This window comes from Oryza sativa, chromosome 6, assembly GCF_034140825.1.
Source record: "Oryza sativa Japonica Group chromosome 6, ASM3414082v1".
In the NCBI taxonomy this organism is placed as follows: Eukaryota; Viridiplantae; Streptophyta; class Magnoliopsida; order Poales; family Poaceae; genus Oryza; species Oryza sativa.
Window position 1 is genome coordinate 7,177,513 of NC_089040.1, and position 19,422 is coordinate 7,196,934.

General features: G+C 45.5%; 3 protein-coding genes and 1 long non-coding RNA gene across 5 annotated transcripts; all 4 read right to left on the reverse strand.

Annotated features, from left to right (window-relative positions):
• Positions 1 to 8,412: 8,412 nt before the first annotated feature.
• Positions 8,413 to 9,590, reverse strand: LOC136356793 (uncharacterized). The gene is made up of 2 exons (XR_010741786.1): positions 9,340 to 9,590; positions 8,413 to 9,231 (listed from the first exon to the last, which is right to left on the reverse strand). It is a non-coding gene; the product is annotated as an uncharacterized lncRNA (long non-coding RNA).
• Positions 9,591 to 10,448: 858 nt separating this feature from the next.
• LOC112936118 (xyloglucan O-acetyltransferase 1) lies at positions 10,449 to 12,756 on the reverse strand. Of its 2 annotated transcripts, XR_003242769.2 has the most exons (3): positions 12,412 to 12,698; positions 10,746 to 12,041; positions 10,449 to 10,609 (listed from the first exon to the last, which is right to left on the reverse strand). XR_003242769.2 is itself a non-coding variant. In XM_026026006.2 (2 exons), exon 2 carries the CDS (start codon positions 11,576 to 11,578, stop codon positions 10,919 to 10,921), a length of 660 nt encoding a protein of 219 aa, XP_025881791.1. In that variant the 5' UTR covers positions 11,579 to 12,041; positions 12,412 to 12,756; the 3' UTR covers positions 10,629 to 10,918. The 2 variants fall into 2 exon arrangements, 1 of the variants encoding a protein (XP_025881791.1); XM_026026006.2 differs by lacking the exon at positions 10,449 to 10,609 and having other exon boundaries at positions 10,629 to 12,041; positions 12,412 to 12,756.
• LOC9268043 (xyloglucan O-acetyltransferase 1) lies at positions 11,641 to 12,610 on the reverse strand. The gene is made up of 2 exons (XM_026026238.1): positions 12,412 to 12,610; positions 11,641 to 12,041 (listed from the first exon to the last, which is right to left on the reverse strand). The coding sequence occupies exons 1-2, from the start codon at positions 12,608 to 12,610 to the stop codon at positions 11,641 to 11,643; spliced, it is 600 nt and encodes a 199-aa protein (XP_025882023.1).
• A 3,369-nt stretch (positions 12,757 to 16,125) lies between the features above and the next one.
• LOC107275776 (xyloglucan O-acetyltransferase 1) lies at positions 16,126 to 17,676 on the reverse strand. The gene is made up of 2 exons (XM_015787253.3): positions 17,419 to 17,676; positions 16,126 to 17,323 (listed from the first exon to the last, which is right to left on the reverse strand). Exons 1-2 carry the CDS (start codon positions 17,637 to 17,639, stop codon positions 16,240 to 16,242), a joined length of 1,305 nt encoding a protein of 434 aa, XP_015642739.1. The 5' UTR covers positions 17,640 to 17,676; the 3' UTR covers positions 16,126 to 16,239.
• Between the last annotated feature and the right edge of the window lie 1,746 nt (positions 17,677 to 19,422).

Genomic DNA, 19,422 nt, shown 5'->3' on the forward strand with positions numbered 1-19,422 from the left:
GAGCTGATGATGATCGTTGTGAGCCGTGTTTTACATCAGCTATATGCCTATATGTGTTCGCTGATTTCTTAGATTCCACTTTTCTGGTTTGAGAAAAATAAAGACTAAACACAACTTTTTTTTTAAGAGAATTTTTTACCCGGCCTCTATATCCAACCGAATATACACAGCCTTTTATATTGACAACTTAGCCCATCAAACAACCCAATCTGAAATCTGCACCTATGGAACCTTTTAAGGCTGTGTTTGGGAGGTGAGACCGCACACGTAAAACGGAGCCGACATATTTTCTTATGATTAATTAAGTATTTACTATTTTTTGAAAAATGGATAAATGGATTAATATGTTTTTTAAAGCAACTTTCGTTTAGAAAACTTGTGCAAAAACACACACCGTTTAATAGTTTGAAAAACATGTGCGCGAAAAACGAGGTAGGTGAGTTGGGAACTCACCGGAAAGAACACATCCTTAATTAGGAACTTAGCCCCTTCAAACAAACCAATCTAAAATTTGCTTCTATGGAGATTTAAACTCAGAATCTTAGGGAGCTACTCAGGTCATTGCAACCACTAGACTATATGCCATTCGCAAAGACTAAGTACAACTTAAAAGTTGTTGGTAGGTTATGCATACTCTAATCAACCATAGATGAAGATTTGTATCTTTATGGTTGTCTTCTTGTCTTGAATTATGTAATTTGTAGTTATCCGTCCCGTAAACTCTATAATAATTGGCTATAGCTTCTGAAAAGAATTCCACTATCAAAAAAATAGATATGCGTCATGATCTGAGAAAATGAGAAAGCTTGGGATGGCAGCATGCACAAAAATGTGTGTTGGATATGGAGGGAGAAATGACCCGTGGATGGTTGATGAGGTAGGCTGGCTAACAGATGGCAGGTGGCGTCATTTGTTTTTTGCTGACCTGATGCTAGCTTCCATGGAAGCAAAGGTCTCACCTGTCGATTTTTATCAGTTGGAATGGGATGTATTATATAGGCATAGTGCTAATGCTTTCCCAACTAGTAGTACTGAATATATAAACAGTGATCCAGATATCCTAAAATCCTGAACTTTCAAGTGTAATACTATTCGAACTCCAATGGAATATTTGTTCTTACAATGTTTTTTTTTCTTTTTCATCGTACAACGTTTCAACAACTGAAAGAAATTTCTGAATATTGCAATTAATGGTCATACTCTTGGTTTCTTGAAATTTGCAGTTTACAGAACGGAAAACCTTCAACATTGAGCTATGTTACAGGAGTCGATGAACACAAAGTAGAAGAAAAGGGGTCAGTTCAGTACTTCAGTTGTTGCAGGGAATGGACAGGTGGCCGAACATCATGGCCCTTTGATGTTCAATTAATCTAATTGATGAGCACACCTGACGGCTTTTTCAATCTTTCACGCTACCAACAATTATCAATAAAAACATAACTTTTCGACATATCCCCCAAGCAGCAACAATCGCAACCGTATGTTATGACCGGTTATAATACTGGATTAACAAGAAATTATTTGATTCAAACTATAGGACCAAATGTAAAATGAAGGGGGACGTCCCCTTGACCTTGAGTAACAAATAAACTTTCTCCTCTATGTATGCATGCATCAGATATCTAAAAACTGGCTAGCAGTCCAACCAATAACCTTGTAACAACGAAATCTCGTGTCAGGATCTCTAGCAATTAACTCAGCAACATATAACCGAACATATAACCGGAAACATATCTATGCACACAAGTTTCTCTCGTGAGCACTCTGTGCACACCAACTAGCAAATATCATGAAAAATTCTAAAAAATCTGACATGTACTTTTAATAGTATTATGCATATCTATGAAATCTCATGTTCAAATTCAATGCATGTTAGATGTAACAAAATTCTTATATTCAAATTTGTTATATTCTTGCCATAAAAATGAAAAATCTGATAGTTATAAAAGTAAAAGTTTGTAAATTCTTATATTTAAATTTGTTATATTCTTGCCATAACAAAATTTTGTCAGAATTTTACCTTCTATACGGCTAAAATATAATGAATTTAAACATGAGATTTCATAGATATAAATAGGACATGACTACAACGAGATGTAAGCTAGATTGTCTTAACCAGCGACCTCTCTTGTTGCTACTAGTACACCCAACAGTGCATGTTTTTTTTCTTCTTATAGAATTTTCTCTTAAATCACTCATCCGATTTATGATCCGATTACACCGTTATGTTCGTAACAATTAAATCTTTACAACAAGATCTCACATGATTATATTTTGGCAACTTTTACTACAGGACATCGCGACTTTGTGAAATTAGCTCCAGGACACCGCACGAAGTGAGTTTTGGGGGAAGACACTCCTAAAACATGGCTATTTGCCAGAGGACACCGCGCCCATTTGTTTAGTGTATTCGTGCTGACTAGGCTTGAGTGGGCCCATATTTTGACGCGACCGGACCAAATTGCCCTGCACATCTAAAGTCTAATTTCCCTCCCTCGCGCTACTGAACGTCTTCAACCTCCAGCTCTCATGCCCGTGCGCCACACCGCCACCTCCCCCTCCAAATTCGGCCAATCCCGTTGCTCGTTTCAAACATTGATTGAGGGGATTTCTTCGTCTTATCCTCCTCTTTCATTCCCCTCAAGAATTGGAGCAAATCCCTTTGAATATTGCGTGGATTCGAAGCGGATTTCATCTCCTATTTTTCCGGCGAACTCTAACCAATCCGTGCAAATCCCGTTGAATATTGCGTGGAGCGGGCTGCTACTGCCGCTGCTGTTGCTGCCGCCGTTGCCGGCTAGCTGCTGGCGCTCTTGCTGCCGCCGCTGCTGCTTGCTACTGGGGCTGCTACTGCTGCTGCCGCCGCTGCTGTTGCTGCCGCCGCTGCCAGCTGCTGCTGCCGCTGCCGTTTACTGCTGCTACTGCCGCTGTTGTTGCTACCGCCGCTGCCGGCTAGCTGCTGTCGGTGAGGGGAGAGGGAGAAAAAGAGAAGAGAGATAAGAGAGATGACATATGGGTTCAAGGGTATTTTTAATATTTCACACGATTTCTCTCTTCTCTTCAACCAGAAATTATTATTTTAATAGACGCGGTGTCCACTGGCAAATAGCCATGTTTTGAGAGTGTTTTTCCCTAAAAGTAACTTCGTGCGGTGTCCTGGAGCTAAAACCACAAAGTCGCGATGTCCTGTAGCAAAATTTGCCTTATATTTTTTATGAAAAATACAATTTACTTTTATAATATATCTAAATTACTTTTAGATTTCATTAAATTACTTTTTAGATTTCATTAAATTACTTCTTAGACATATAAAAGTAAGTTCAATAAATAGTAATGTAATTTAATATAAGTAACTTAAAAAAATAACTTGTCACGATATCAAAAGTAAATCTATTATAGAGGGTAAAAACCTAAGTTTATCTAGAAATTAAATCTAATCAACATATCATAGAACTAACGATAAAGTAAAGTATATATATTGTTCACTGAATGTCTAAAACGTAACTTAATCAAATCTAAAAGTAATTTATATGTATGATAAAAGTAACTTACATATATGATAAAAGTAATTTACAACATAAATATTTTTTATTATAATATAATCATGTAAAATCTTGTTATAAAGATTTAATTACAACAAACATAATAGTGTAATTAGATTGTAGATTGAATAAATATTTTAAGAGAAAAGTCCATAACAAGAAAAAAAAGAGATACACTTTATGCAGTAGTAAACAACTAGACCATCTCTCACGTAGGTGTACTAGTTGCAAGTGAACCCTCTCTCACGGATGCGTCGCTCTTTAATATTAATCTGAGAGCGCTCTCGGTTTAGATTTTACCAAATAGCACTATTGAAAGTACATTTTATTTTTTTCTAGAATTTTACGTGATATTTATTTGTTGGTGTGCACAGAAAACTTATGTGCATATAATATGTTTCCCATAATTATGTATTGTTGTTGAACATATAGTAAGATAAAACATATCAACAGTTAGCAATTTTACTCCCATTTATCTGGTGTGACGTATGGAACTAACGATTGTCTCGTATAGTCAAGCACTAGGCCTGCTTTGGAAACCTACTTTAGGCCCATACCAAAGTGTCAAGGACTATTAAACAGCAAATGAAAAAGTACATCCAAGGTCCCTCATTTTATCATTGTCATCCCTTAACTTATAAAACCGTATCACTTTTGGTCCTTAGGTGATTTTGACCCAGTTTTGTGCGACGTGGCAGCTAAGTCAGCTTAGAACCCACGTGGGCCCCACATGTCAGCGACTAACCCTTCTCTTTTTACCTTTCTTCTTAGTGATCGGCGGTAGGGGGAGAGCGCTGGCGGCGATAGGTGGGGAGAACCAAAGACGCACGAGTTGGCGGTGGGGGCGCTTGCTGGTGAAGACGAGCGGGGAGAGGACCAGCACCAGCGGAGAGGAGTTGGGCGTCGGCTTAGACCCACGGGCGCCGCCCCCGAGCACGACGCGACCGCCTCACTTCCTCTCTCTTCTTGGCGACCAACGACAGGGGAGGCGCGCCCGATGACGAGCCCTCGATGGTTAAAATGAGTGGGGAGAGGAGTCGTGGTCAGAGGAGAGGAGCGGCGGCCCAGCGCGTGTCATCCCGAAGCTTCAACTAGCCGTCGCTAGTGATGCGCGCCGGTAGGCGCGGTATGGACCTTGTCCCCGTCAAACCCGTCACGGCCCCTCTCCGAGCAGGGGCCCTTCCACCTCCTCATCCACAAGTTGTACGGCGAGGAGGGGCGCGGGCAACTGGACGCCTTCTTCACGCTCCACCCAACCGTCCCCATGGTCGCCACGCCCCCACGCCATCGACCACCTCCACAATCGCATCTCCATGCTCCAAGTCGTCTCCGAGCTTAACGTCCCGCTCCACGCCCATCACACCTTCGGCATCCCCTCCATGTCTCAGGGCATTCAGGTCATCGACGATGGCGACGGCGGCAGTGTGTCTGTTCCCTCACGCCGCAGCCACGCGGGGATCTTGTCCCTTCTTCCTTGAGCCAGTGACGGTCCCGCATCGTTCGAGGTAGGGTTGCGGGAGTACTGGGGAAGGGAAGGGAGATGGGCATTGAGGATGATGTTGAACTCGGCGGCAGCATCGGCGTGGGGGTAGCCTCACCTCCTCCATGCGTACCATGGGCTCGCGGGGCCACCGCGACGCATATGGAGGCCGTGGTGGAGGCGGCTCTAGAGGAGCTCGGGAGTGATCCTAGCTGTGGTGGGAGGCGGAGGAGCTTCTCGCGGCTACCACCCAACTCCTCTCCGTCTGCGCCGCTGCTACGTATCTCCTCTCCGTTGCCGTTCTCCCTGCCGGGGCGCCGCCCACGCTATCGTTTCCCGTCGGTCTCTCACACGGGAAAGAGATGGGAAGAGAGGAAGAGAGGAAGAGGTTGGGTTTCACTGATATGTGGGGCCCTCGTTGACTCAGCTGCCACATTGAACAAAAATGATTCGGTTTTATAAGTTAAGAGATGACATATATCTGATTTTGCGGTTGGGAGATGATTTTGTAATATGATGACAAGATGAGGTGACCTTCGATATACTTTTTCCCACTGCAAAATATCCAGAGATGGGTTAAGAAAGCCCTCTTGGCAGATTGAAAAACTACATCCCTTTTGTGCACTTCTCGTTGGAAAAATAATACATGGCCTGGATCCGTGAACGCTTGATCTGACATCCTGGTCCTACAGCAACTTGATTCTGTATAACTATATAAGCTGTTGTTATTAACGATTTTGAAATAAGAGTTGTTATTGTACATTTGTACAAGATCTTATTCCAAAACCATATGATACCGGATGAGTACTAGTCGAATACCAGATATATATTAGGATTGATATTCGCTACTACTTTCTCCGTTTCACAATGTAAGTCATTCTATCATTTTCCATATTCATATTGATACTAATGAATCTAGATAGGTATATATGTTTAGATTCATTAGCATCAATATGAATGTGAGAAATGCTAAAATGACTTATATTGTAAAACGGAGGGAGTACCTACCAAGTACCGAGTCTGATGCTTTTTAAGTACCAGGTATCAATAGTTTTGAGAATCGTCGTACCAAACATGATTCCCAAGGCACAGATGACCTTCATCGTCGATCCCCTTTTCCTCGCCTCTTACCCCGTAACATGCTCCCCGCCAATGACGACCCCAGCATGAATAAATGGTGTGGCTGGTGTTGACTATTCCGTCCGGGTTGGACATGTCCAGGGGCGTCGAGACATAGTCATAGAATGAAGCTTGTCTGCATGCTCTACGGATCACAGCTCACCATGGTTTCTCGCATTTTGATCAGACTGATTACTCTGCATTGCTGTGTGCCTTGTCATCAACAGATTTTGACTGCTCTCCGGGTGGCGTGCTCTTCAGGCATATTAGAGCTCTGCTCCATTTAGAGTTCCCAAGTGCTAAGCTGTCTTTTGCGGGTCGTTCTTGTAATAGTTGTGCTCATGACATTGCTCGTCGGCGGCGGCACGCCCCGGCGAGGGCGGCCACGGATCCGGCCCCCACACGGTGGGATCCAGCCTTGCCGGGCCGGATCTGTCTCGGACACTGCCTGGCCAGCAGTGATGGGTGCGGACGGCGGCTGGTGATGGCAACTGGCGACGGTGGCGGCAGCAGCTAGCGGCGGTGGTGGCTGGCGATGACGACTTCCGATGGCGGTGGCGGCGGCAGCTGTTGACTGCGGCGGCTAGCGATGGCGGCTGGCGACGGCGGCTGGTGATGGTGGTTGGTGACGGCGGCAGCGGCAGACGACTGCCGACGGCGGTGGCGGCAGCAGCTGTTGGCTGCGGCGGCTGGTGACGGCTGCAGCGACAGACGGCGGTGGGAGGAGGCACGGTGGCTGAGGTGGGAGGAGGCATGGCAGCCTCGGACGGCTAGCCGAGGGCGTGGCAGATGACTGCATCTGGCCGACGCGACAGCGTTTGGAGGAGGGGTTGGAGACCGGCTTGGCGCAAAGAGGCGCAGCCGATGGCAGCGGAGGCTGGCTCGGCGCAAGAGGCGCAGGCGGTGGAGATGGAGGCCGGCTTGGCGTGAGAGGCGCGGCTGATGGGGGGAGGCCAGATTGGTGCGAGAGGCACATCCGGTGGAGGAGGCCGGCTTAGTGCGAGAGGCGTGGCCGGCGGTGGAGAAGGCGACCTCGGAGCGAGGAGGAGCTGCCAATGAATGTGGCGTGGTCTTCGGCACACGAAGGCTGGCCGGCGGGGGGCGTCGGTGTAGTGGTCCCACATGTTGGCAGAGGTTGAGTGGTGGTGGAGTATCGGTGCATCAGCCGTGGATTCGCAGGTGGTAAGTAGCGGGTGAAAACCCAGCCCGGCCTTGGCCGGACCGACAACGATGGTTAATTCCCCCTCCTGAGGGCATTGTCATGCAGTCTCATCCCTCAAGGGTGGTTGCCGGGCGAAAGCCCAGTCTTGACTCCTTTTGATCCCGACTGACGGCGGCGGCGGTTTTCCGTCGCTTCTCTTCTTGAAGACGTCGTTTTGGCATACCCTAGCCGAAGCCTCTCGAACGATTGGTGCAAGCACACTCTAGGAGTTGGCTTTGCGTTGGTTGTGAGGGCGTTCTTTTGGGTGATCTCGTATGTGTTCCTTTGTTGGTCTAGTAGCGGTCGGTCACGTTTAGCGGCGGCTGGTCCGGTGTTAGCCTTCTCCCGATCTTGTGTGTTGGTGCTATCGGTGTGTGGGTGGTGGTATATTTTTTTTCTTTTTCCTGGTTACGACCCTTCAGGGTTGTAATCTTGTAATTTTTTTCTGCTCTATCAATACAACGTGTGAGACATTAAAAAAAATTGACATTGCTCGTATAAGTGTGGGTTGGGACTTGTATGTTTGGGCTGACCCCCTCCCAGAGTCTGTAAATGTACTGGTGTCTCGTGATCGTACCAAACCAACGAGCTAATAAAGAGCACATTTAAGATTAAAAAAAAAGGACATAGTCATAGAAGCCTTTTTTTAAGGTGATGACGAGGATACCACACTCTAGTCCGAGTGTAATACCTTATAATTAAATTTGAAAATATATTTTTTATTTACTATTTTTCCTCAGAAATATAAAGGGGTATATTTTTTTGGCACAAACATATAACATATCATCGTTGCTGAGGGAAAGTGCGAAAACGATATGATATCGTTAAACAGTTGCCTGAAAATGACGACGGCGTGACGACACCCGCGGCGCGAGGGAGGTCTCGCTTCACCAACAAGCGACATTGTACAATGATAGTGATTAATCGACCAGATTAATGATTAATTTATTATTAATGATGTTGATTTAATAAATGGCAATAATTAGTGCAGTCTCACTTCACCAACTAGCAGGATGGTATAGTGATTAGTGATTAATCAACCATATTATCGATTAATTAAGTACTAATGATGCTTATTAAAGAAATAACATTAATTAATTAATTTCTAATGATACAAATTAATCTATTAATCACTGAGTTAGCTAGTTAGAGCAACTCCAACAGAGTAGCCAAATGGCTCTCCAAGCTAAATTATAGCTAACATAGAGAAAAAAAAATACTCTCCAATTGATTGGCCAAGCCATTCGGCTAGCTAAAGATCCCATGGAACTGGCCAACTGTGGCCCCACGCACTATCCCTCCCACATGTCTCGCTCCCCTCTTCCTTCGCTCTCGCCTCCCGCACAGCCCATCCCCGCCGCCTCCGTCCCCGGCCACAACCGCCGCCGTTGCCTCCGTCCGTGTCCACATCCGGCACCGCCGCCTCTGTCCCCAGCCAAGTCCGGCGCTGCCGCATCCATAGCCGCCAACGTCCCCAGCCACAACCGGCATCACTCCCTCTGCCGCGTCCCTCCGCCGGCGCCCCCCCTCCGCCGCGTCGTCGTCTGATTGCGAGGCCGCCGCGTCGTCATCCTCCTCCCATATCCTCTCCTCTCACCTCGCCTCCCCAACCATGGTGGCCACGCTCCTCCGCCGTGCGCTCCACCTCCGCCGCGTGCTCCCCTCCCCTTCCTGCGCTGGCGCCCTCCTACTCCCCGTCGGCGTCCTCCCCCGCCTACCACATCCTCTCCGGCTTCACCACCACCACCCAGTAGAACAACACCGCCACCACCACCATCGACCTCTCCTCCGAAGAGAGCCGCCGCCACATAGAATCCTCCTCCGAAGAGAGCCGCCGCCACATAGAATCCTCCTCCGAAGAGAGCCGCCGCCACATAGAATCCGTGCCACTGCATAGAAGAGAGAAGAGGAAGAGGAAAGTGTAGAGAGAGAGAGAAGGGAATTGCAGTCTGCATTGCAATCCCCCACCGAACCCAACCCATGAAATGAACCCATACCGATCGATTGATATTTGCCTCCGTTGCTCTGCCTCCGGATCCAGGGCCGCCACCCTCCGCCGCGCTCTCACCGTCCACCCGGCCACCGCCGCCGCCAACGAGCTCACCTGCTCCGTCCTCAGCTACTGCGATGCCCGCTTGGCCTACCAGATACATGCCCAGGCATGCCGATGTGGCCTGCCTGCAACCTGTTCGACGAAATGGCGCATAAGGATGCTGCCTCCTACACAACCATGAGAATAATAAAGGCTGATGTGCGGGTCTCAGTGTCGTAGGCTCATAATAGAGAGTGTAGATGGAGAGGCTGTTGAAGTGAGGAATGAGTTTGGCTTGCCAAATCAATTGGAGAGCTGACTATATGGGTGTTTGGAGAGTGTGATTTGAAGAAGCTGTTGGAGATACTCTTAGGGATGCGAAGTAGCCGTATTGCATCCTCGTTGCACGAGATTAAGCGGTCTCACGTCCTCACCGCGTGGCATCACACGTACTCGCACTTTTATTACGTGACAATGGTATATTTCTAGCAATCCCTTTGTATAGGACGAGATAGAAAAGGATCCCTTCGTGTAGCACTTCTCTATTGAAATTTGTAACATTTCCTTGCAATAAAATCAGCACCATAACACACCACATACTCAATAAAATATATACGAAAGGGATATAGCCTAGTGGTTATAGTGACCTGAGTAGTACCCTATGGTCTTGAGTTCAAATCTCCTATGGAACGAATTTCAGATTGGGTTGTTTGCAGGGCTCAAATCTCCTATGGAGCGAATTTCAGATTGGGTTGTTTGCAGGGCTAAGTTCCCTATTTCAATGACCGTATATATCCTATTTCCTCTGTCTACAAGTACAAATACTCTAAAGCCTTTTTTTTCCTTAACTGCTAAATAATATAAAAATGCTTATATTTCAGATTGGGTTGTTTGCAGGGCTAAGTTCCCTATTTCAATGGCCGTATATATCCTATTTCCTCTGTCTACAAGTACAAACACTCTAAAGCCTTTTTTTCCTTAACTGCTAAATAATATAAAAATGCTTATATTCAAGGTGAAATAGACCATTATACACTGTGCCAATCAATGGCATCGAGATTGAAGTCAGCACGCTTTTTTTCCTTAACTGCTAAATAATATAAAAATGCTTATATTCAAGGTGAAATAGACCATTGTACACTGTGCCAATCAATGGCATCGAGATTGAAGTCAGCACACGTTGCATCTGCAAACTGCGATTCTGAATCCCATTGGCAGAAGAACATTCCCTCCATCTAACAAAAATCAATCTCGTCCCATCAAAAATTAATCTCATATTGAATATAGACATATTCTTATATATCTCTAGTAATACGTATTTGAAGAAATATTTTTTATGGAACTGAAAAAGTGCTTATAAAAAACGCATACCAAAGTCAATTGTCAGGATTCAAGAACCAGTCAGAACAAAACCGACAGCTTCGGATTCTCGTGATCTGATCCACCATCCACGCAGACGCAGAGACCATGCAACGCGGCGTGCGGCGACACACCGCGCCGCACGTGCCGGATCGAGCTCGACGACGGCGGGCGGCGGCGGCCAGCTAGCCGCCGGCGATCATCTGCATCAGGATGTCGTTGAACGTGTCGACCGGCCCCGGCGCGCACCAGTGCAGGCAGTCGTTCGCCGCCGTCTCCGGCACCGGGCCGCCGCCGTAGGCGTTCTTGTAGATGTACACGCCCGGGTGCGCGTCGGGCCGCATGGCGGCCAGCCTCGTCACGTCGAGCACCTCGAACCGCAGCCCAGGGCAGCGCCGCCTCGCCGCCGTGGCCGCCGCCGCCACCTCCTCCAGCACGGCCTTCCTTAGCTCGGCCTCGGTGTCCCCCACCTTCGCCTCCCCGTCGACGTCGCCGTCGTACGGCCTCTGGCGCGAGCACGCGTCGCGGTGGTTCCAGCTGTACCTGCCGTCGAAGTGCGCCGGCGCGATCGTCTCCACCACGACGAGCTCGAGCTTGTCCGCCATGGTGGCGTTGATCACGTGCTCCAGCGTCCGGCGCAACACCTTGCGGTACACGGACGGGGCGCTCATCTCGGTGCGGTTCATGTCCGGCCGGCCGTGCACGCCGACGATCTCGCCGTCGTCGTAGTAGACGGCGCTGTGGGGGAACCAGTGCCCCGCGGAGATCACCATCACGTCCATGGCGGCGAGGTCGGACGCCCACGGCTCGGTGAGCGCGTCGAGGACGACGACCTCGTGCGCCATGCCGTAGTCCTCCGAGTGCCCCTCCGACCGCACCAGGAACGGCGACCAGTACGTGGACACGTTCACGTCGTGCGGCGACGGGAACGCCCACCGCCAGACTTGCGCCCCAGCCGCTCCTCGTCGCGCCGCACTGTCACCGGCCGCGCCGCCGTGGCGAGGTGGCACACGAGGGCCTCCGCCTGGTTCCGCGCCGTCGAGTCGCCGACGAACGCCAGCCGCTTGCCCCGGAGGAGCCGCAAGAACGCCGCCGGGTCGAGCGCCGGGAGGTTGCACGACGCCGGCTGCCACCGCCAGTGAAGGTAGCCGCCGTCCGGCTTGCCGTTGATGACGCACTTGTACGTCATCTTCATGTCGCAGTTCTCGCTGTCGTACCTCGAGCCGCCGCCGGCGGCGGCGCCGCCATGGTCGCCGTCCCACACCCACTTCCCATCACTGTAGTCGCATTGCTTCCAAACAGCTACCCCTAAAAACAAAATCAAGATAACCAATCAATCAACATCGCAAGAAATGATGCCCAATTTAGCGCAGAAAAAAATCTAATAATTACCTGGGAGATGAGTCTAAAAACAAATCAAGAAACCAATCAATCAAGATCGCAAGAAATGCTGCCCAATTTATCTCAGAAAAAAAATCTAATAATTACCTGGGAGATGAATCTAAAAACAAAATCAAGAAACCAATCGATCGAGATCGCAAGAAATGATGCCCAATTCAGCTCAGAAAAAATCCTAATAATTACCTGGGAAATGAGTCTAAAAACAAATCAAGAAACCAATCAAGATCGCAAGAAATGCTGCTCAATTGAGCTCAGAAAAAAAAATCCTAATAATTACCTGGGAGATGAGTAGAAAAATCGGTGGTTCTAGCTCGTGCGCGTGTTTGGAATTGGGAGAGAAGATTGGTGGTGGAGGAGATGATGAGAGGAGGGGAGGAGAAGTAGATGAGGGACAAGGTGAAGATGGCGCAGAGAGCAAAAGTGACGAGCTTCTTGGGGAGGGAGCTGCCGCTGTGTTCTACTTCTGCAGCTGCCATTGCTGTATGATGAATAATGAATTGATGATGCGATCACAACACTACTGATTATTCTTGTAGGAGCAAACAAAAATGGAGAATGATGAAGTGCCTAATGGAGTATTTCTGGATTAATTAACGGAATGGATCGAAGTATGAGCTCCAATTCCAAGCCATCGTGTTTGGAATCGCGAGAGTCAACGGAAAGATTTATGGCTAGATCATCGCTCGGACGCTCACACGGTTTACAAATTAGTACAAGTAATCACCTGATTTAGTATTAGTCGACTCTTATTTTTCTCTACTACTACAAGCTAGGCTGTCATTCTTTTTGTTATTATTATTTTGACGTTTTGAAAAATTCCTGCCATCAAATTTTCCGAAGTTTGATCACTAGTATATCTGAAATCATCTAGGTTTTCAGTAATAATGTTTTCATAATATTATGTTTTGCTACTGTATCGTAGTGCAAAGTTATAAAAAGTAATGACCAAGGTCGCATTTCAATTATTTTCAAAAACTGTAAAATAAACTCATCGAGCAAAAGAGAAAAACAGGGGTAGTCATTAATTTGAGATCTAGAGCTAACCAAAGAAAAATAGACACACGGATATCCACACGTGACGCAAACAATTATTTTCCAATGAATAAAAGGAAATAATGGGTTAATATGACACACGATTTTCACAAGAACTTTTTAAATATATATATGAGTTTTTTTTAAAAAAAAACTATTATTTTAAATTTATTTTCAACTTTATGATAGCTAATTTATTCATTTGTAATCTCAAATAGTACTGACAAATTAAAACATTCGGCTATTCATTATTTGCAGGTTCTTTTCAGGGCAACATATTACTTTCGGGAATGTGCTTAACTACAAAGGTATGATGATCATATCAAGCTAATAAAGGATACGTGTCGTAAACTTGAGTCGACGATCATGTAGCTCTTTGCCAACTTCGGGTGGAGATTCACCAATAGAATTCAATAGTTGTTGGGTCTTTACCTTGCTTGGTTTTTATTAGTTTGCTTTTACTTTTGGTTTTGTTACTTTGGCTACATACTCACAGTGTGAGTTTGCTTTTGTGCGAACCTTGTAATAATTGGCTGTCGGAATATTTCATTCCATTATCTAAAAATTCAGCCATTCAATTATTAGCAAATAAAACAGGCCCATTTCTTAAGGTCAACCATTCTGAATCAATCGTGGCCTCCTTGTGCATATCTAATATTCTAAAGCCGGCGGGTTTTCATGCAAAAGTGCATGACACGTGGCACCAATAGTTGGACGACGCGTGCTCTCCGCTCCATTGTGTGCTCGCGCCCCTGCCCCTACTCACGTCGTGCGCATGCGAATCGAACTGGCCACTTGGGCTGCAACTTGGTTGGCCCAACAACAGAGGAGAGGCACTGGGCCTATCTGGCTTGGGCCAAACTCCCACCCCAATTTCATTCTTTTTCCTTCTTTTTTTTTGTTATTACACTTCTCTGTGTTCTAAAATTTTGAAATACCAATATCCTCATCTTATGATAAAAAATGTTGGTATCAAATAAAATACCAACACTTCTATTTCCAAATAAAATTTTAAACTGGCCTAAAAAATTGACAGCAAAAATAAATAATAATGTTAAAACAATTAAATACAAGGGAAAGGTAGTATGTATTAATTAAAAAGAGGCAAATATTATCTTTCAATATTGAAACGAGGGTATTAGTCAATATACAACCATAGTCTTTTTACATAAATGAAGTGTGTTTCAACAAAACGCAGAATCACAATCTTTTAATGATTATACCCTAAACAATATGCATAGGACAAGGGGAAATATTATCTGCTTTAGGTTACACAAAAATAGAAAATAATATACCATGTTGGGTATGAATTTTCTAAAGTTATATGCACGGGCTAACTAACAAGGCGAGCCAACTAGCGAGCCTATTTTCTTGTATCATTCCATTTAGGGAAATATTACACGCCATTGAGGGCGGTTCGTTTTAAATATATATATCCAAATTAGTCATTTGCTTGTTTCTGAAATATATCAAAAACTATTTCTTTTGAAGTAGTGATGAATATGTAACACGTTCATGAACGAAAAATCTGTTTCATGAACCGTAGTCTTGAAATTAATTGTTCATTTCAAATTGTTCATGGACTACAAAATTGGGCACTTGACATTTATTGATGCTGAAATTAGTTAAGCCCACAGCTCCACAATATTTTTTTAAAAGATAATGTCAAAGCGTAGAACCAAAACCACCGTGATTTCGGTGTCATGGCACATACATTAGCTCCCATATCACTAAATTTTGTCCTCTCATCATTCTACTCCTCCCTTATAATGAAGCAAATGTTTGTACACACTTGAATGCCACATCACCAAAACATACGACAATCCCAACCCAAAAACTATCGAATATTTTTCATACTCGTCATGTCACTTAGATATCATGTATAAAAAAAATATACTCAATGAGTAGTTTCTTCAAAATAAACTCTATCCAATCATCTCCCTTCTCTCTCATTTCATCCATGTATTTTGTTGTTTTCATTGTTGGTTTCTACGTAGGGTTGGTTTCTTATATGAGAAATGGTTTCTTCACGTTTTTTATTTCGCCTAGTTAATTCTCTAGCTACCTTAATTAGTTATTTGCTTATATGGCATTATATTTAATGTTATGAAAACTAACTAAGAGCAAGGCTAATAATACAGCCAACTTGTTGGCTATAAAGGTTTTTCAGTCTTCTCTCAACCCACCCATATAATAGTTAGCTCTTTACAATTAATATAGGATCCACTTGTCTCTCTCATAGAGTTTCTTGATTTTTATGTTCAAGCCAGCTGTAAGTTTACAGCCCGCTTCTCCTCTCTCTCCTCTCTTCTCTCCTCCATCTCAGCATTTAGTCGGCTTACAACCTACAATTATACTTGCTCTAAGATGGAGGATTGAGACTGTCCTTAGCATGTAGACCAACACCAAAACCAATGGATTTAACGGTTCTAAGGGTGCTTCGTTTGTAGGGGTTCCCAACTCTTATTTCTCCTTTTCCGCGCGCACGTTTTTCAAATTACTAAACGGTGTGTTTTTTTAAAAAATATATATATAGAAAAGTTGTTTTAAAAATTATATTAATCCATTTCTCAAGTTAGTTTTAGTTAATACTCCCTCCGTATTTTAATGTATGACGCCGTTGACTTTTTAAACAACGTTTGACCATTTGTTTTATTCAAAATCTTTGTGCAAATATTAAAATATTTATGTTATGCTTAAAGAATATTTAATGATGAATCAAGTCACAATAAAATAAATGATAATTACATAATTTTTTTAATAAGTCGAATGATCAAACGTTGGATAAAAAGTCAACGGTGTCATATATTAAAATATGGAGGTAGTAATTAATTAATCATGTGTTTTCCATGCTGGAAGGAAAGATTCTCAGCCAGCACAAGCGAACACAGCCTAAGAATTGTTCTGTTGCCATGAAATTGGTTAATTCAGAGTTGACCAGAACACACAGAAGTTACAATTAGCAGGACGAAATAAACGAGAAATTGAACTGCACGTACACACCACAGTCACAATTCACAATTAAACAATGCCCATGCACGCACCGACGCACGCACGCACGCACTGGCTCGAATCACCGCTGCCTGCTCAGAATCTGCAGCAAGATCTCATTGAACGTGTCGACCGGGCCAGGGAGGCAGGAGTGGAGGCAGTCCGTCTGCATCCGCTCCGGCCGCGCGCCGCCGCCAGCGAACGGGTCGCGGTGCATGTACACCCCCGGGTGCCCGTCCGGCCGCATCGTCGCCAGCCTCGTCACGTCCTCCACCTCCACCCTCATCGTCGCCGCCGCCGCCGCCGCGGCGGTCGCCTCCTCGAACACGATGCTCCTCATCTCCCTCTCGATGCTCCCCACCTCCTTCTCCCCGTCCCTGTACGGCTCCGTCCTCGTGCACGCCGTCGGGTCAAAGATCGGCTTCCCGTCGAAGTGCGGCGGCGCGAACGTGCCCAGCACCACGGTCCGCCGCCGCCCGTCGGAGCCCAGCCGCTCCAGGGCCCTCCGGAACGCCTCCCGGTACGGCGAGGTGAAGCCGATCTCGGTCGCGTTGAGCTCCGGGTGCGCGTGCACGCCGACCACCTCGCCGCGCCTGTGGTACACGGCCGGGTTCCAGAACCAGTGGCCGGCGGTGAGGACCACCACGTCCATCGTCCCGGCGTCGGCGTCCCACCGGTTGCCGAGCTCGTCGAGGTAGACGAGGTTGTAGGGCATGGTGTAGTTGAACGGCTTGCCGCCGGACCTGACGAGGAACGGCGCCCAGTAGGTGGACAGCGTCACGCCGTGCGACGGGAACGACCACCGCGTGAACTGCCGCTTGTAGCGCTCGGCGTCCTGGGCCACGAGCTCGTGCGGGAACGCGGCGGCGAGGAGGCAGTGGAGGGATTCCGCCTGGTTGCGCGCCATCGAGTCGCCCACGAACGCGACGTGCCTCCCGCGCGCCGCGGCGAGGAACGCCGCCGCGTCGAACGCCGGGAGCTCGCACGACGCCGGCTGCCACCGCCAGTCCAGGTACCCCGTCTCGGGGCGCCCGTTGCCGACGCAGTCCTGCTCCGGCTTGACGTTGCACGCCGTGCCGTTGTACCGCCGCGCGTGCCCCGGCGCCCGCACCCACCTCCCCACCGAGTAGTCGCACGACGCCGCCGCCGACGACCTCTCCTCCACCCTGCAACAACAATAACGACAACGAACACCGCCATTGATGAGCTAGCTAGCTCGCCCGATCGCTCGCTCATCCATCCAAGCTTAGCTTGTACATACCCAGAAGACGAGATGTTGGAGGAGTAAGTGCCATTGCCATTGAAATACTGGAGCAGAGGGGAGAAGACGGCTTGGTGGCCGCCGGGAGGGGAGCAGCAGAGGAGGTGGAGGAGGGCAAGGGAGAGGCAGGCGGCGGCGAGCCATGTCACGGCGGTTCTTGGCAGGAAGTAGCCGGCGGCGGCGCCGCCATGGTGATGCTGCAGCGGCTGGTAAGCTCCCATCTCGAGCTTGGGGATCGAGCAGTGAGGGTTTTGGTTAGTGAGTGAGTAGAGTATCGAGTACTGGTACTATATAGAGGGATTCTGACACTGATAGGGGAAAATGTGCATGGGTGCGTCGACAATGGAGATGGGTTGACCTCGAGGTCATTTTCTTTGCTATTTCTCGTACTACACCTCAGGGCATCTAATTGAGGAAGGTGCGGATCGATGCAGCAAATGGCAGAGGGCATGACCATCCACAAGCGGTACGAATTCAACTTGCCAACTTGGTCAAAGTACTTATAGCCTCCGGTTAAAATAATTATTGTTTTTAATAAACTGATGTTATTTTTTTTTCAAAAAATATTATAAATAACTTCTAAAATACTTCTTCCGTTCTTAAAGTCAAATTTGGGAGTGGATTCTAATCCCTCGAGGGGATATCCCCTCGTATACCTTTTTCTTCTAAATTCGATACAAATAGTTGTGAAAAATTCTGAAAAAAAATTGACAATGTACAGTATAATGATACCTACTAGTCCACCAAAATTCATGTTCAAATTCGATCTACACATTGAGAAATAAAAAAGACAAATTTAGATATAAACAGTACGCTACTATTCATACGCTGAATTTGTCTTTTTTATATCTCGACGTGTGAGTTGAGTTTGGACTTAAGATTTTGTGGAGTTGTATATATGTGTTGTATGAATGTTGTCAAATTTTTCCAGAATTTTTCATAACCATTTAGATGGTTTTTGAGCAAACGAGGGAACATCCCCTCGAGGGATTAGAATAGTTTCCCATCAAATTTCTCGAAAGTTTAACAAAATTTATAGAAAATATAGTACTCCCTCTGTTTCATATTATAAGTCGTTTTGACTCTGTTCCTAATCAAATTTTGTTAAGTTTGACTAAGTTTATAGAAAAAATTAGTAATATTTTAAACACCAAATTAGTTTCATTAAATCTAGTATTGAATATATATTTTGATAATCTATTTTATTTTATGTTAGAAGTGTTATTATATTATTCTATAAACTTAATCAAATGTAAAGAAATTTGACTAAAAAAATCAAAATGACTTATAATATGAAACGGAGAAAGTAACACTTATAGCACCAATTTTATTTTATTTCATCTAACGTTGAACATATTTTAATATTTTTTGTTTGTTTTGTGTTGAAAATATTACTATATTTTTTTATAAACTTAGTTAAATCTAAAAAAAGTTTTACTTGAAAAAACAAGTCAAAAAGATTTACAGTTGAAAAGGGGGTAGTATTTGACTTATAATCATGGTCTCCATATTTATAGATTAATCTCAAAAAGTACTTCAACAAAATTGTTGACAACTTTTTTTTGGCAAGAAGACAACCATGATCGGGATACCTAAACGTCTTACGGTGATATGGAGTCGCCAACCACTCCGATCTAGCCAAAAGGCTAAATCAAGATGGCGTGGCTAATGGGCGGGTGATCTCCCACAGCGATCACCCCCCATCCCCCCTATACGCTCCTCTCCCCCTTCCTGGCTTCCTCCCCCCCTTCTTCTCTTCCTACTTTTACACCATAAATTTTAAAAAAAGAAAACAAAGTTAGAAAAAATTATGTATGGAAATACTATATATAAAAAATATTTGAATTCAAATTTAAATTTGAAACGAGTATGTAAACTTTTGACTTATAAACTTTGGGTCTATAAACTAATATTTGAATTCAAATTCAAATTTGAATCGGGTATGTAAACTTTTGACTTATAAATTTTGGGTCTATAAATTTTAGGTGTATAATTTTTAGATGT